This window comes from Eubalaena glacialis, chromosome 6 (assembly GCF_028564815.1).
Source record: "Eubalaena glacialis isolate mEubGla1 chromosome 6, mEubGla1.1.hap2.+ XY, whole genome shotgun sequence".
In the NCBI taxonomy this organism is placed as follows: domain Eukaryota; kingdom Metazoa; phylum Chordata; class Mammalia; order Artiodactyla; family Balaenidae; genus Eubalaena; species Eubalaena glacialis.
In genome coordinates this window covers 106,042,717-106,059,282 of record NC_083721.1, presented here as the reverse complement: position 1 = coordinate 106,059,282, position 16,566 = coordinate 106,042,717, and the positions used below count along the sequence as shown (strand labels likewise).

The window sequence follows — 16,566 nt, the reverse complement described above, 5'->3', positions numbered from 1 at the left end:
CGAACCTGCAGCCTGTGAAAAGGAGACCCCAAACACAGTAAGATAAGCAAAATGAGAAGACAGAAAAACACACAGCAGATGAAGGAGCAGGGTCAAAACACACCAGACCTAACAAATGAAGAGGAAATAGGTAGTCTACCTGAAAAAGAATTCAGAATAATGATAGTAAGGATGATCCAAAGTCTTGGAAATAGAATAGACAAAATGCAAGAAACATTTAACAAGGACGTAGAAGAACTAAAGAGGAACCAAGAAACGATGACAAGCACAATAAATGAAATTAAAAATACTCTAGATGGGATCAATAGCAGAATAACTGAGGCAGAAGAACGGATAAGTGACCTGGAAGATAAAATGGTGGAAATAACTACTGCAGACCAGAATAAAGAAAAAAGAATGAAAAGAACTGAGGACAGTCTCAGAGACCTCTGGGACAACATTAAACGCACCAACATTCGAATTATAGGGGTCCCAGAAGAAGAAGAGAAAAAGAAAGGGACTGAGAAAATATTTGAAGAGATTATAGTTGAAAACTTCCCTAATATGGGAAAGGAAATAGTTAATCAAGTCCTGGTAGCACAGAGAGTCCCATACAGGATAAATCCAAGGAGAAACACACCAAGACACATATTAATCAAACTATCAAAAATTAAATATAAAGAAAACATATTAAAAGCAGCAAGGGAAAAACAACAGATAACACACAAGGGCATCCCCATAAGGTTAACAGCTGATCTTTCAGCAGAAACGCTGCAAGCCAGAAGGGAGTGGCAGGATATACTTAAAGTGATGAAGGAGAAAAACCTACAACCAAGATTACTCTACCCAGCAAGGATCTCATTCAGATTTGATGGAGAAATTAAAACCTTTACAGACAAGCAAAAGCTGAGAGAGTTCAGCACTACCAAACCAGCTTTACAACAAATGCTAAAGGAACTTCTCTAGGCAAGAAACACAGGAGAAGGAAAACACCTACAATAACAAACCCAAAACATTTAAGAAAATGGGAATAGGAACATACATATCGATAATTACCTTAAATGTAAATGGATTAAATGCTCCCACCAAAAGACACAGACTGGCTGAATGGATACAAAAACAAGACCCATATATATGCTGTCTACAAGAGACCCACTTCAGACCTAGAGACACATACAGACTGAAAGTGAGGGGATGGAAAAAGATATTCCATGCAAATGGAAATCAAAAGAAAGCTGGAGTAGCAATTCTCATATCAGACAAAATAGACTTTAAAATAAAGACAATTACAAGAGACAAAGACGGACACTATATAATGATCAAGGGATCGATCCAAGAGGAAGGTATAACAATTGTAAATATTTATGCACCCAACATAGGAGCACCTCAATACATAAGGCAAATACTAACAGCCATAAAAGGGGAAATCGACAGTAACACAATCATAGTAGGGGACTTTAACACCCCACTTTCACCAATGGACAGATCATCCAAAATGAAAATAAATAAGGAAACACAAGCTTTAAATGATACATTAAACAAGATGGACTTAATTGATATTTATAGGACATTCCACCCAAAAACAACAGAATACACATTTTTCTCAAGTGCTCATGGAACATTCTCCAGGATAGATCATATCTTGGGTCACAAATCAAGCCTTGGTAAATTTTAAAAAATTGAAATCGTATCAAGTATCTTTTCCGACCACAACGCTATGAGACTAGATATCAATTACAGGAAAAGATCTGTAAAAAATACAAACACATGGAGGCTACACAATACACTACTTAATAACGAAGTGATCACTGAAGAAATCAAAGGGGAAATCAAAAAATACCTAGAAACAAATGACAATGGAGAAACGACGATCCAAAACCTATGGGATGCAGCAAAAGCAGTTCTAAGAGGGAAGTTTATAGCAATACAAGCCTACATCAAGAAACAGGAAACATCTTGAATAAACAACCTAACCTTGCACCTAAAGCAATTAGAGAAAGAAGAACAAAAAAACCCCAAAGCTAGCAGAAGGAAAGAAATCATAAAGATCAGATCAGAAATAAATGAAAAAGAAATGAAGGAAACAATAGCAAAAATCAATGAAACTAAAAGCTGGTTCTTTGAGAAGATAAACAAAATTGATAAACCATTAGCCAGACTCATCAAGAGAAAAAAGGAGAAGACTCAAATTAATAGAATTAGAAATGAAAAAGGAGAAGTAACCACTGACACTGCAGAAATACAAACGATCATAAGAGATTACTACAAGCAACTCTATGCTAATAAAATGGACAACCTGGAAGAAATGGACAGATTCTTAGAAATGCACAACCTGCCGAGACTGAACCAGGAAGAAATAGAAAATATGAACAGACCAATCACAAGCACTGAAATTGAAACTGTGATTAAAAATCTTCCAACACACAAAAGCCCAGGACCAGATGGCTTCACAGGCGAATTCTATCAAACATTTAGAGAAGAGCTAACACCTATCCTTCTCAAACTCTTCCAAAATATTGCAGAGGGAGGAACACTCCCCAACTCATTCTACGAGGCCACCATCACCCTGATACCAAAACCAGGCAAAGATGTCACAAAGAAAGAAAACTACAGGCCAATATCACTGATGAACATAGATGCAAAAATCCTCAACAAAATACTAGCAAACAGAATCCAACAGCACATTAAAAGGATCATACACCATGATCAAGTGGGGTTTATTCCAGGAATGCAAGGATTCTTCAATATACGCAAATCAATCAACGTGATACATCATATTAACAAATTGAAGGAGAAAAACCATATGATCATCTCAATAGATGCAGAGAAAGCTTTCGACAAAATTCAACACCCATTTATGATAAAAGTCCTGCAGAAAGTAGGCATAGAGGGAACTTTCCTCAACATAATAAAGGCCGTATATGACAAACCCACAGCCAACATTGTCCTCAATGGTGAAAAACTGAAACCATTTCCACTAAGATCAGGAACAAGACAAGGTTGCCCACTCTCACCACTATTATTCAACATAGTTTTGGAAGTGTTAGCCACAGCAATCAGAGACGAAAAAGAAATAAAAGGAATCCAAATCGGAAAAGAAGAAGTAAAGCTGTCACTGTTTGCAGATGACATGATACTATACATAGAGAATCCAAAAGATGCTACCAGAAAACTACTAGAGCTAATTAATGAATTTGGTAAAGTAGCAGGATACAAAATTAATGCACAGAAATCTCTTGCATTCCTGTATACTAATGATGAAAAATCTGAAAGTGAAATTAAGAAAACACTCCCGTTTACCATTGCAACAAAAAGAATAAAATACCTAGGAATAAACCTACCTAAGGAGACAAAAGACCTGTATGCAGAAAATTATAGGACACTGATGAAAGAAATTAAAGATGATACAAATAGATGGAGAGATATACCATGTTCTTGGATTGGAAGAATAAACATTGTGAAAATGACTCTGCTACCCAAAGCAATCTACAGATTCAATGCAATCCCTATCAAACTACCACTGGCATTTTTCACAGAACTAGAACAAAAAATTTCACAATTTGTATGGAAACACAAAAGACCCCGAATAGCCAAAGCAATCTTGAGAACGAAAAATGGAGCTGGAGGAAACAGGCTCCCTGACTTCAGACTATATTACAAAGCTACAGTAATCAAGACAGTTTGGTACTGGCACCAAAACAGAAATATAGATCAATGGAACAGGATAGAAAGCCCAGAGATAAGCCCACGCACATATGGTCACCTTATCTTTGATAAAGGAGGCAAGCATATACAGTGGAGAAAAGACAGCCTCTTCAATAAGTGGTGCTGGGAAAATTGGACAGGTACATGTAAAAGTATGAAATTAGAACACTCCCTAACACCATACACAAAAATAAACTCAAAATGGATTAAAGACCTAAGTGTAAGGCCAGACACTATCAAACTCTTAGAGGAAAACATAGGCAGAACACTGTATGACATAAGTCACAGCAAGATCCTTTTTGACCCAGGTCCTAGAGAAATGGAAATAAAAACACAAATAAACAAATGGGACCTAATGAAACTTAAAAGCTTTTGCACAGCAAAGGAAACCATAAACAAGACCAAAAGACAACCCTCAGAATGGGAGAAAATATTTGCAAATGAAGCAACGGACAAAGGATTAATCTCCAAGATTTACAAGCAGCTCATGCAGCTCAATAACAAAAAAACAAACAACCCAATCCAAAAATGGGCAGAAGACCTAAATAGACATTTCTCCAAAGAAGAGATACAGATTGCCAACAGACACATGAAAGAATGCTCAACATCATTAATCATTAGAGAAATGCAAATCAAAACTACAATGAGGTATCATCTCACACCGGTCAGAATGGCCATCATCAAAAAATCTAGAAACAATAAATGCTGGAGAGGGTGTGGAGAAAAGGGAACACTCTTGCACTGTTGGTGGGAATGTAAATTGATACAGCCACTATGGAGAACAGTATGGAGGTTCCTTAAAAAACTAAAAATAGAACTACCATATGACCCAGCAATCCCACTACTGGGCATATACCCTGAGAAAACCATAATTCAGAAAGAGTCATGTACCAAAATATTCATTGCAGCTCTGTTTACAATAGCCAGGACATGGAAGCAACCTAGGTGTCCATCATCGGATGAATGGATAAAGAAGATGTGGCACATATATACAATGGAATATTACTCAGCCATAAAAAGAAATGAAATGGAGGTGTTTGTAATGAGGTGGATGGAGTTAGAGTCTGTCATACAGAGTGAAGTAAGTCAGAAAGAGAAAAACAAATACAGTATGCTAACACATATATATGGAATCTAAGGGAAAAAAAAAAAAAGAGGTCATGAAGAACCTAGTGGCAAGATGGGAATAAAGACACAGACCTACTAGAGAATGGACTTGAGGATATGGGGAGGGGGAGGGGTGAGATGTGACAGGGTGAGAGAGTGTCATGGACATATATACACTACCAAATGTAAAATAGATAACTAGTGGGAAGCAGCTGCATAGCACAGGGAGATCAGCTCGGTGCTTTGTGACCACCTAGAGGGGTGGGATAGGGAGGGTGGGAGGGAGGGAGATGCAAGAGGGAAGAGATATGGCAACATATGTATATGTGTAACTGATTCACTTTGTTGTAAAGCAGAAGCTAGCACACCATTGTAAAGCAATTATACTTCAATAAAGATGTTTAAAAAAAAAAAAAAAAAGAAAAAAGCATCAAATTAGGGTCAAATAAGCCCTAAGAATAAGCAATAATTCATAGCTTGTTTTATTCAAGATACATAAAAATACACTCTGTCAAAAATGAATGTTTTGATAAAGCAATAATTTTCACAATTTACTGCTAAATTAATCCAATGTCCTAAAATAAACTGCAAAGACAAAAATAACAAAATATAGATATGTAGAGATACACACATGCAGAGATTCTCAAGAGTTTCATTTTAAAACTACAAAAAATAAAATTTTCCATATTCAAAAGTTAGGAACAAAATATGGTTTACATTTTCCTTATACTATAATTTAGGATATCAATTATACATTACATACATTCACATATTACATATAATGCATAGACAGTTTTCAATTATTTCTTAATGTATTAGGCATTTTGTAAAATTCCTTTGAATCGTGAGCTCCTCACAGAAGGCAGGAACTATGTTCTGTTTCACTTTGAATACCTTACACCCCAGCATAGAGCCTAGGATATAGTAAGTACGCACTACATTCCCACTGAATGACTAAATAAACAAAGTCTCCTCATTATGAAACCAAGTTCTGGGTCTCTAGAAGAGTCCCTAAAGCTCTTTAGGGAAATGAGATATATACTTTTGAACTGTATTCTACAAGCAAGAATTAAATAAGCATTCTTTTTTGTGAATAATCCAAATTTGAGTATGTGTTTATGCCCAAGGAGAATTGCGGCAGCTTTAGTTTTCCAAAAGGAATAGAAGATTTGCACAAAGTTACTAATCATACTTTAACCCCTTCTCCACTCTAGCTGAATTTTGGCAATGGATACTTTTCTTTCCCTCCACTACCTCCTGGGCCAAAGGTTCTACCGAGCCACAAAACGATAATTTATCAATGGTGATTTAAGCATCTTCTTGAGTTTCACTTACATATGCCTAATTACAGGTATCTTAACAAATCACATAACTATAAACTAAAAGATTCTTCTGGCCTGCTTTTCCTGTATGATTTCAAAGCACATTTTCAGAATATAAGTGGTATTAGAAGGACTTTGACTAAAGGCAGTCAGAGCCAGTCCTCTTTCCTAGCTTATTCCTTTTGCCCAAATTCTTCTCTTTCTGTTGTTCCACAGTTCTTAGCAGAGTGTTCTGCATGTAGTAAAAATGTAAATGCATGATGACTGTGTGGAATATGTATAGCATAATCTACATAGAAGTGATTAATATGGACTCTCAAAGCCATTTCTATATCCTTACTCTCCAAATCCTACATCTACTCACTGTTAAACCTAATGCTTCTTCTTAAAACACTTTTTATACCTGCTGTAGCCAGTCAATCTCCAGCACCAAATCCCTTACCCAGGACGTGGTCATTCGATACCTTTTAACTGGCTTCCATGGCTCTAATTTATTAAGGGCTGACTAAAAGGTAGAGATGATATAGTAACACCGCAATATCAACAACTACTCTTCATTGTGTGCACTCAATATTTTGATTATATGCACTGTCCCATGCACTTTGCAATTTAACTCATTTAATCCTCACACCATTCCTATCAAGTAGGTATTAGCATCACATCTAACAGATGAGAACTTGAGGCTCTAAGATATTTTATAACTTGCCTAAAGTCACATATAAAAGTAAGTGAACATTTGAACCCAGGTGACTAACTCCAAAGCCTGTAATCTTATTACCCACACTACACTGTGTCATTATCAAAATATGAAGAAAATGATTCTGCCTCTTCGCACTGAAATCAAACATCACAATCCTGGATATAGGCTTAAAGGTTTTTCATTAATTTGTCCTCTCCTGACCTGTCTTAACTGCCACTATTGTTTTGCTTCCCTATAATTGGTAAAATTATATATACCCAATTGTCCCCCTCCACTCTAAAAATACTAAAAGAATTCTAGGGTCTTAGAGAAAGCTCAAGGGTACTGAACAGACAATGAGGAGGAGGAGGAGGAGGAGGAAGACGCTAGAGGTGATGATAAAAAATACAGTCTAAACAACCTCTTAAAAGTTTTATAATTTAGTCCTGTTTTGTCTCAAATCTATAGATGTTAGGTTGACTCTGTTAAATTTAAAGATGGCTATTATGCCAAACCATGTGATAATTTAGTAACTCAGAACACATTTATGACTTACTGGTATAATGTGAGTTGGAAAAAGGGGGAAGTGAACCTCGTTGGAAACATAACCAGATATTCCCTGTTCCGTAACAAAGGCTGATAAAACCACACACTTAAGAGCCTCAACTGTAACAAGACCACCCAGAAAAAAGGGACTCCTAAGAAAGTGACCTCTCACTTAGCAGTCTGGCAGACCCCAATAACAACTTACAAATGCCTGAGAAGTACCTGTAAAACTTTAGCATTTGGTTGAAGAGGTTTAATGATCAGCTGTTTGCCTGCTGTGTAGAGAACCTTTTCCGAATCAGGGCCCCATGCTACTGAATACACTGGTGTTCCTGTAAAAAGGAAAAGAAAAAAAACCTGATAAAGTTTAATTATTATGCTTTATAAAAGGGAGATTGTTAGGAAAATCAGAAAAGCAATTTGGGGTGTCATTTCCTCCTAGTCAATGGCCCATCCAAACTGCAGTATATAGCCTGATACTGAAACATAGACCAGGTTAAGATTGACTGTTGAAAATCTACTGTGAGCAACTGATAAACTATATTTTTTACTAATTTTGAGCTTGCTGAGAAAATACGGAGCTTTTAGGACTTCGAGAGTGTGCTATGGAAATACGTAAAATAAATATACTTCATTATGTTAAGATATAAAGAGGTATCAGAAAAGTCATGATTTATCATTTCCCATCATCAACAACTCCTGTGTAGTGGTTTGATATGATTTCAAATCCACTCGTTCATGACAAAATGAAGTTGTTTTGATCTAAGAATGAAGTTGTTTTTATAAGGAAAGCTATTTTGCTATAAGAGTGAAGGTGTTGTGTCAGGAGATCATCATGGACATCTGAGGCTGCTGATGAAGCACTCTGTAGCTCAGCTGCTGAGGGGCACCACTGGCGGCTAATCAATAAGAACAAGTGAATAAGCAACTATGGCGAGGGGACATTTAGACTATAAATATCCAGAATCGTGAGGACTATCTGAGAATGTCTGGCCTCAGCAAGGCGACTCTGTTCATCAAAATAGGTCTCTGAAGACCCTGGGGCGTTAGCTTCCTGCCAGGGTAAGACCCTTTACCAGCAACGGTGAAAACACTTTAGCGGCCCCACCAAGATCATTCAACACTGATCGGTCAACACTTGAGTCTTCGTTCCCTAGTAGTGTGCTCCAGCAGCAACATTCGACTTTTGCTTCTGTGCCTTCATCTTGTGGTTGACTAAGCCAACTCTCCCGGGAACCAACTGGTAAAAAGGTACAACTCAACTAAATTTGGACTTCTTTATTATCATTGGTTTGGAGAATATTTCTTTGTTGGCTTCTTAAGAGACATTATCCTGGGGACTTCCCTGGTGGTCCAGTGGGTAAGACTCCGTGCTCCCAATGCAGGGGGCCCGAGTTTGATCCCTGGTTGGGTAACTAGATCCCGCATTCACGCCGCAACTAAGAAGTCCGCATCCCGCAACTAAAAAAAGATCCTGCATGCTGCAACTAAGATCCAACGCAGCCAAAAATAAATAAATAAAATAAGTAAATTTATTTAAAAAAAAAGAGCTGTCATTTCACTGTACATGAATTATACTTCAATAAAAATGGGGAAAATTTAAAACAAACAAAACAAATCTTTAAAAAAATAAATTAAAAAAATTTTTAAAAATTTTTTAAATAAATAAATAAATAATGAATATCATATCAATTGAGAGCATTAAATTATCTGTGCGCCACTGTCTGACCCAGTTACCTATTCATTAGAACCTGTTCATTAGGGAAGTGAATCAAGTTTATACAATTAATCTATGAAATATTAACCTATTTATATTTATAAAACAAAACTTTTAAAAATTGTCTAGGATTCCTAAGTCAGACTATTGTAGCAGTTGACTTTATGTGAATGATTGAATGAATCTTTCAGTAATTTACATTCTCAGTAAAATGAAATCTGAATCTGAGGATTTATAAGCAATCAGTAAGATTTGTTTATTTAAATGGAAAACCCAACTGATGCTAATCAACAGGGAGTAATCAGTAATCAACAGGGAGTAAATTTCAGAAAGATAAATGCTGTGTTTAAGTGGCACCCTACTCCTTCAGTGCCATTTTTTTCCCAACCAGAACGTAATTCAACTGTGAGCAAGTCTCAGTGGTTTATAGGACTTAGAAAGTCTGATTTAGACCTAGTTCAAAAAATTCCTGAAGCATTCCTTTCATGGTGTAGGTTAGATATTATATTGGGTCTAAACATCCTGTTCAGTCGGTGACATCTAGGATTGTCCTGTATCAGAGGAACCTACAGATGACCAATGAGATGGCTGACCTCAGAGGGTACTTCTTCTAAACTTAGTAAGTATATTCTCTTGAAACATTCTCTGGGAGTAGCCAGGAGCTGACCTGGGCTTCAAAGTAAATCTCCAAATGAACAGAGTTCAAGTCTAATAAACTCCCCAGAAAATGTAAATCAAAATTTCAGATATTCCAAACGTGATTCTTGGTGAGGACAGTAAGGGAATAAGAGAGGAAAGCTTATTTGATACAGTGGTAGAATTATAGGTGCCTTCTTTATTTCCATTATTATAGGTGTAAGTATTGTGCAAAAAAAGTAAATTTATGTATTTTAATTATAGACTATCAAATCTTCATGAATACACTCAGTAAAATAACACTTTCCTGAGTGTATACAAAACTATGACAAACATCTACCCCCAAGGAAATAATTCAGTAAACACAGCTCCCATTGAGTTATACAGGATGTGACTCTAGTCCTTTAGTTGTGGTAAAAGGCATGGTTTGGGGTATAGGATGAGGAGTTAGGGACTCTTATGTCCTCTTTCACATTGAATTTGTGGCCCCATTAAGTCAACTGTGTCACCATTTCCTTGTTTATAAACCTTATAAATCTTCAGAATACTTAACTCTCCTGTTAGGACATGGAGATTATTCATTTCCTGCTTATAAAACAATTTTTTAAACAATAATGCTGTTAAAGAAACAGGTATAGTAATTTATAGAATAAAACAAAATAGGCTTATAGAGGAAAATTTAAGTAATTCCTTAATGTGGTTTTTAACCACATTCCTTCAATCAAAAAACAAATATAGAGTTACTTATGATAAATAAGCAATCCTAAATAAGATCAATAGCTAAGGAAGTTCCAGCTTCCTAATCACCAATATTCAAAATGAATATAACGGACTTCCCTGGTGGCGCAGTGGTTAAGAATCCGCCTGCCAGTGCAGGGGACACGGGTTCGAACCCTGGTCCAGGAAGATCCCACATGCCGCGGAGCAAATAAGCCCATGCGCCACAACTACTGAGCCTACGCTCTAGAGCCCGTGAGTCACAACTACTGAGCCCGCGTGCCACAACTACTGAGGCCCGTGCACCTAGAGCCCATGCTCCACAACAAGAGAAGCCACCGCAATGAGAAGCCCATGCACCGCAACAAAGAGTAGCCCCCGCTCACCACAACTAGAGAAAGCCCACGCGCAGCAACGAAGACCCGATGCAGCCAAAAATAATAAATAAATGAATGAATGAATAAATAAATGAATATAACATCAAGAACTAAGAGAACTCTTCCTTATATTCATTCTTTATATTTATAATAAAATGTTAAGTGTGAAACTCCTGTATATATGTTTTTATCGCTATACAACTTCTGATTTGGGTGGTTCTGGAGAAGGCCATATTGAAAGTGGATGAATTAGCTTCGCAGAGAAAATGATTTCTATTATAAAAAATCCATCTCACTAGCATTTGAAACAAATCTTTAATATTTAAAATGTTTTTAAAAAACGTATTTATTGGGCTTCCCTGGTGGCGCAGTGGTTGGGAGTCTGCCTGCCAATGCAGGGGACATGGGTTCGAGCCCTGGTCTGGGAAGATCCCACATGCCGCGGAGCGACTAGGCCCGTGAGCCACAATTGCTGAGCCTGTGCGTCTGGAGCCTGTGCTCCGCAGCGGGAGAGGCCGCGATAGTGAGAGGCCCGCGCACTGCGATGAAGAGTGGCCCCCGCTTGCCGCAACTAGAGAAGGCCCTCGCAAAGAAACGAAGACGCAACACAGCCATAAATAAAAATAAAATAAATAAATAAATAAATTTTTTTAAAAAAACGTATTTATTAAAGCACTGAATTACTCCCAATGCTACACCTCACTTTGCAAAGTCAGTATGGAAATAATAATATAGCCTTCAGGTTAAAAAACTTTACAACAAAAAGTTTAGCAAATTATATAATAAGATGTTACTAATTTCTTTATTAACAAAAATGGACAAAAAACAAAAGTCGTTTTATAATAATTAATTTCTTGTTTTTTATATTGGGAATTTTTATTTATGCTCCATTTCAGTTAAGACACTCAAAAAGATCTTGTTTTTCTGACTTTGTACACTAAGATCATGTGACCTTTTTGACATTTTTTAAGAAACCACATGCACCTGGGGTTGTGTTAAATGTCAGACCCTTATCTCTCTGTAAAACAAATTATCTAAATTCTCTCAACTTGTTGAAGGCATTTTAAACCACAGAAAAGGAGACAAAAATGTATTTCAATTGTTTTAAGGAAGTACATGGTCAAATATACCATGTTTTTCACATTCGTACTAAGAGGTATCCCCTAAAAAATGTTGTTTTTGCATGCTTTTAAGAATGCTTTTGAAACAAACTCTCACTATTACAATGAAGCATTAGCTACTTTTGCCTTGAGTGCAGTATAGGTCTACACCTTGTGAGTATAAGTAAAGAACTTAGAGCAGAGTTTGGCACTCTATAAGCACGACCTGTTAGCTACTACCACTACTACTTTGTAATGCAATAAGCAACCATTTGTTATTGTGTTGTGCATGGGAGTAGACACTCAAGTTTTTTGGCTGCCAAATCATTAAGAATTCAAAAACAAAGAATTATTTCCCTTTCATTCTATTTGTAGGGACATGTATTAACAAATAAGTAATATCAAGTGGGATTTATTCCTCAGAAAAACAACTTTTTGGTTGTGTATGTCACTGGGTCAATACAGAGAAAAAAGCTGAAATGAAGGCATTTGTTTCTTTAGTTTCTAGCCTCAGTCATCTCTCCCTTGGGGATCTCAACTTCCTCCATAGCTTCACCTTTCACCTTTCTGTAACTGACACTCACAATAATATTTCAGCCTTTACCTCTGAGCTCTAACACATTTCCACTTGCTCCAAAGACATGCCAGAACTTCAAACTCTACATATTTATATATCATCCCTCCACACGTATCCCCTCACTTCTTCTTCCTCTGAATTCTTTACCTCTTACAGGATTATCCATTCCTCTTAGCCACTGAGAACTATTCACTTTTTTCAACTACTCTCATCACTGACTCTGTTCAAGCCTTACTGCACAATAGCATAGAACATTTCAGTAACCTCCATACCAGCGACCCCAATTTAACCTCTATCTCTTCTAATGTATCTTATATATTACTGCTAAGGTAATCTTCCTAAAAAGGCAGACTTTATCTCTTACTCTCCTGCTCATTTTTTAAAAGATTTTACATGCTTATAGAATAAACTCCAACCCCCTTCATTTAGCATCTGCGAATATCAGTGTCTTGGTCCCTCTGGCAGTACCATCCCTCACAGAGCCTACACCCTGGCCCAAGGGGGTTGCTCACCTGACTTCCACGCCTCACGCCATTCTGCCTCTGTGCTTCTGATCATCTAATTTCTTCCATAGCTCCACTTCATTGCCAACAAGCCCATTTCTTTATCCTTCCTAATTTCTTTATCCTTCGAAGCCTAATTAAAAGATGCTGCAATATTTGCCAGGAAGCCTTTCTGATACTTTCTCTCCCCCCAAAGCATTCATTTCTGTTTTCCTATCCTCCCACAATGCCTTAAAGAAACGAGCACATTCTGCCTTGTGTTACAGTCATTTATATTTCCTTTACCAAATTCATTATAAACAGGTTCCATGTTTTGTCATCTCCTTCTTCTATTTGAATATAGTATAAGGGAAATGTCCTTAAAGGTTTGCAGTATTACTCTCTTCCAATTTTAACCTATAATTAAAATATACAATGTAACACAAGATAGGGCTTCATTATAATTATCCTCAGCTTACACATTATTTTTCTCTAATAAGGAAAAATAATTCCTGATAGGCACCAGTAAGAATCGTTTTTAAACAAAGTCAAATTCCACACCCTGCCCCACCCCCCAAAAAAAAGCAAGATTAATGCTTTTTCTGTATTGGAAGAGAAGGTGATGACCATGACTTTTCTATCTTTATATCTGCCTCCAATCATCAAGAAATGAATTTGGGAATTTTTCTACTCATCAAGGAATAAGTACAATTAACATAAACATGTAGTAAAAATCACAGGATGCTTTCAACATTGTTTACATAATTCTGAGTCTTACAGTAATTCAGGCTTACGTTATTTCATTTTTGTGCCAAAATTTACAGCTTTTCTCCTCAAAGAAGCCAGGAGTCCCCCACCTCTACCTCCCTTGGTCTTTTTACTTGAACCTTTAGCATTTAGCTCTCAGTAGGTCAGATTTATAATCACCCTTGAAACTTGTAGCCTATAATAAATCAAACCTTATAAATAACTAGGGATTTTTCCTTCAGGGTTAATGTCATTATAACTTAACTTCTCTAATGATTTTTCCCAGAGATAAAACAGGCGAAGTCTATCTATGCCTTATTAGGAAAGTGTGGGTGGCAACAATGATCAAAAATTCAAAAATTAGGGACTTCCCTAGCGGCACAGTGGTTAAGAATCTGCCTGCCAATGCAGGGGACACGGGTTCGAGCCCTGGTCTGGGAAGATCCCACATGCCGTGGAGCAACTAAGGCCGTGCACCACAACTATTGAGCCTGTGCTCTAGAGCCCGCGAGCCACAACTACTGGGTCCATGTGCCACAACTACTGAAGCCCGCGCGCCTACAGCCCGTGCTCCACAAGAGAAGCCACCGCAAGGAGAAGCCTGCACACCACAACAAAGAGTAGCCTCCAAACCCCACAACTAGAGAAAGCCCGTGTGTAGCAACAAAGACCCAACACAACCAAAAATTAATTAATTTTAAAAAATTCAAAAAAGCATAGTTCTATAGTGAATTTATAATTCTTAATCTAGAAAAAGATATCAGATTATTCAGTTGAAATACCAATAAGTTAACTAAAATAAAATCTACCTAATTTAGTTTTGTTCATTAATCTCATAATTAACATAAACCTTGAGTGAGAAGAATAAGATTCAAACAGGATAAAAATTATCAGCAGTTTCACAGCCATTTGATGTTAAGGAAATTACAGCTATTTGGAATGTTGATGTAAAATACCATTACATGATCCAATGAATACATAATAAAATTACCTATCTTATAAGACATAATATGTAATTTAGCTTTTAAGAAAATCCTATTTATCCATCTATTTGAGAGGAAGAAAAAATAAAAAAGAGCACCACCCATCCCCCTCCAAAATAAATACTATACACAAAAACTAACTCAAAATCGATCATAGACCAAAAAAAGATCATACATTTAGCGTAAGCACTAAAACTATAAAACTCTTAGAAGAAAATATAGATGCAAGTCTCCAAGACTTTGGATTAGGCAATAGTTTCTTAGATATAACACCAAAAGTAGAAACAATCAAAGAAAAAAATAGATAAACTGAATTTCATCAAAACTTTTGTGCTTCAAAAGCTATCATCAACAAAATGAAAAGGAAACCCACAGAATTGGGAAGTTGCATATCTAAGTTGCAAATCATATATCCAATAAGAGTCTATTAACCAGAATATATATAAAGAACTCTTACAACTCAACAATAAAAAGACAACCCAATTAAAAAATGTGCAAAGGATTTTAACATATATTTCTCCAAAGAAGACCTACAGAAGGCCAAAAAGTACATGAAAAGAGGCTCAATATCATTAGTCATCAGGGAAATGCAAATCAAAACTACAATGAGATAGCACTTTACAGTCACTAGGATGATTGTAATAAAAAAGACAGTAACAAGTGTTGAAGATTTGAAGAAATTGGAACCTTCATATATTTCTACTGGGAATGTAAAATGGTATATTCACTTTGGAAAACAACTTGAAGAAGATTTTAATTCACTGATGTGAAACCACCTCCAAGAGAGTTCACAATTCAAGTGAAAAAATGCAAGGAGCATATTATAGTAGATACAATATGCAACCACTTGTTTGTAAAAGGAAAAAAAAAAAAGAACATATAAAACCAAATTTCCTACACAAGAAAATGGTAACACCAGTTGCCTCTGGGAATGTTTGCTGGGTGGCTGGAAGACAGGGGTAATATGAGAGACATGGGTAGTATTTAATAGATAACTTTATACCCTTCTTTATGCTTTAAATTCTGAACCATGTGAATGTAGTATCTATTAAAAATTAATACTTAAAAAGATGTAAGTGCTCCCTGCAAGGCACATACTAACAATCAAAATTTTATGATCACTATTATTGAAAATATGAGTTGCAAACTCAAATCCCTTCAGAGATTTATGTTGTGTTCTACCATGTAATATAAATGAGTGAAGTATGTAGAGTGTAAGAAAAATAAAAGAAGCTTAAAATCCAACTAAAAATGGAGCAGCCACTGCTGAACTCCAGCTGATTGTATTTGTTCTGGAAAGCAGACTTAATGTTGCCAGTTCTTCCAATTTTTCAAGACACCAGAAATCCAAATATGTACGTAAAATATCCTAATTTTTAATGTTGGGCCTGCACCATGCTAGTGGGGCAGATTCAGCCCACGGGCCATCTGATTGTGACTTCTTATGTATAAAAAGTCCTTAATTTATGAATATATTGGGCTTCCAAACTGCCTCTGCATGTTTGGGAATTCTAAATGCATTTTCTCTGTAAGAGTAAAATAAGTAGCAATCCGGTTTCCAGACCCATTATACACGTAAACTACAGTACTGAACCAACAGCACTATGTCATCTACCCTCTATGATTAACAATGTTCATGTTAAACAACTTATTCTAAGTTTCAACTTTAGACTTTGTAAAGTCCAAAACGGTAGATCCAAGGGGTAATAAAAGGGAAGGAGATGATTGGGAAGAATTTAAAGAAAGAGAAGGAGCCGTAGGGGGACAGTGGTGAAGGATCTTAGGCAAGAATTCAGATTATTATAATGGGTAATGAGATACGCTTTCAAAATTTCTCTGAAGATCTGTGTCTTCTATAGACAACATATTTAGCAAAAGAGAAAAGGAAAAAA

General features: G+C 36.4%; 1 protein-coding gene across 2 annotated transcripts in view; it reads right to left on the bottom strand.

Annotated features, from left to right (window-relative positions):
* The window catches only part of IFT80 (intraflagellar transport 80), a 119,766-nt gene that overhangs the window by 75,209 nt on the left and 27,991 nt on the right, over positions 1-16,566 (bottom strand). For both annotated transcript variants that reach the window (XM_061193489.1, XM_061193488.1), the window contains exon 6: positions 7,561-7,670. In XM_061193489.1, coding sequence (XP_061049472.1) covers positions 7,561-7,670 — 110 coding nt within the window. The remainder of the gene's footprint in view (positions 1-7,560; positions 7,671-16,566) is intronic.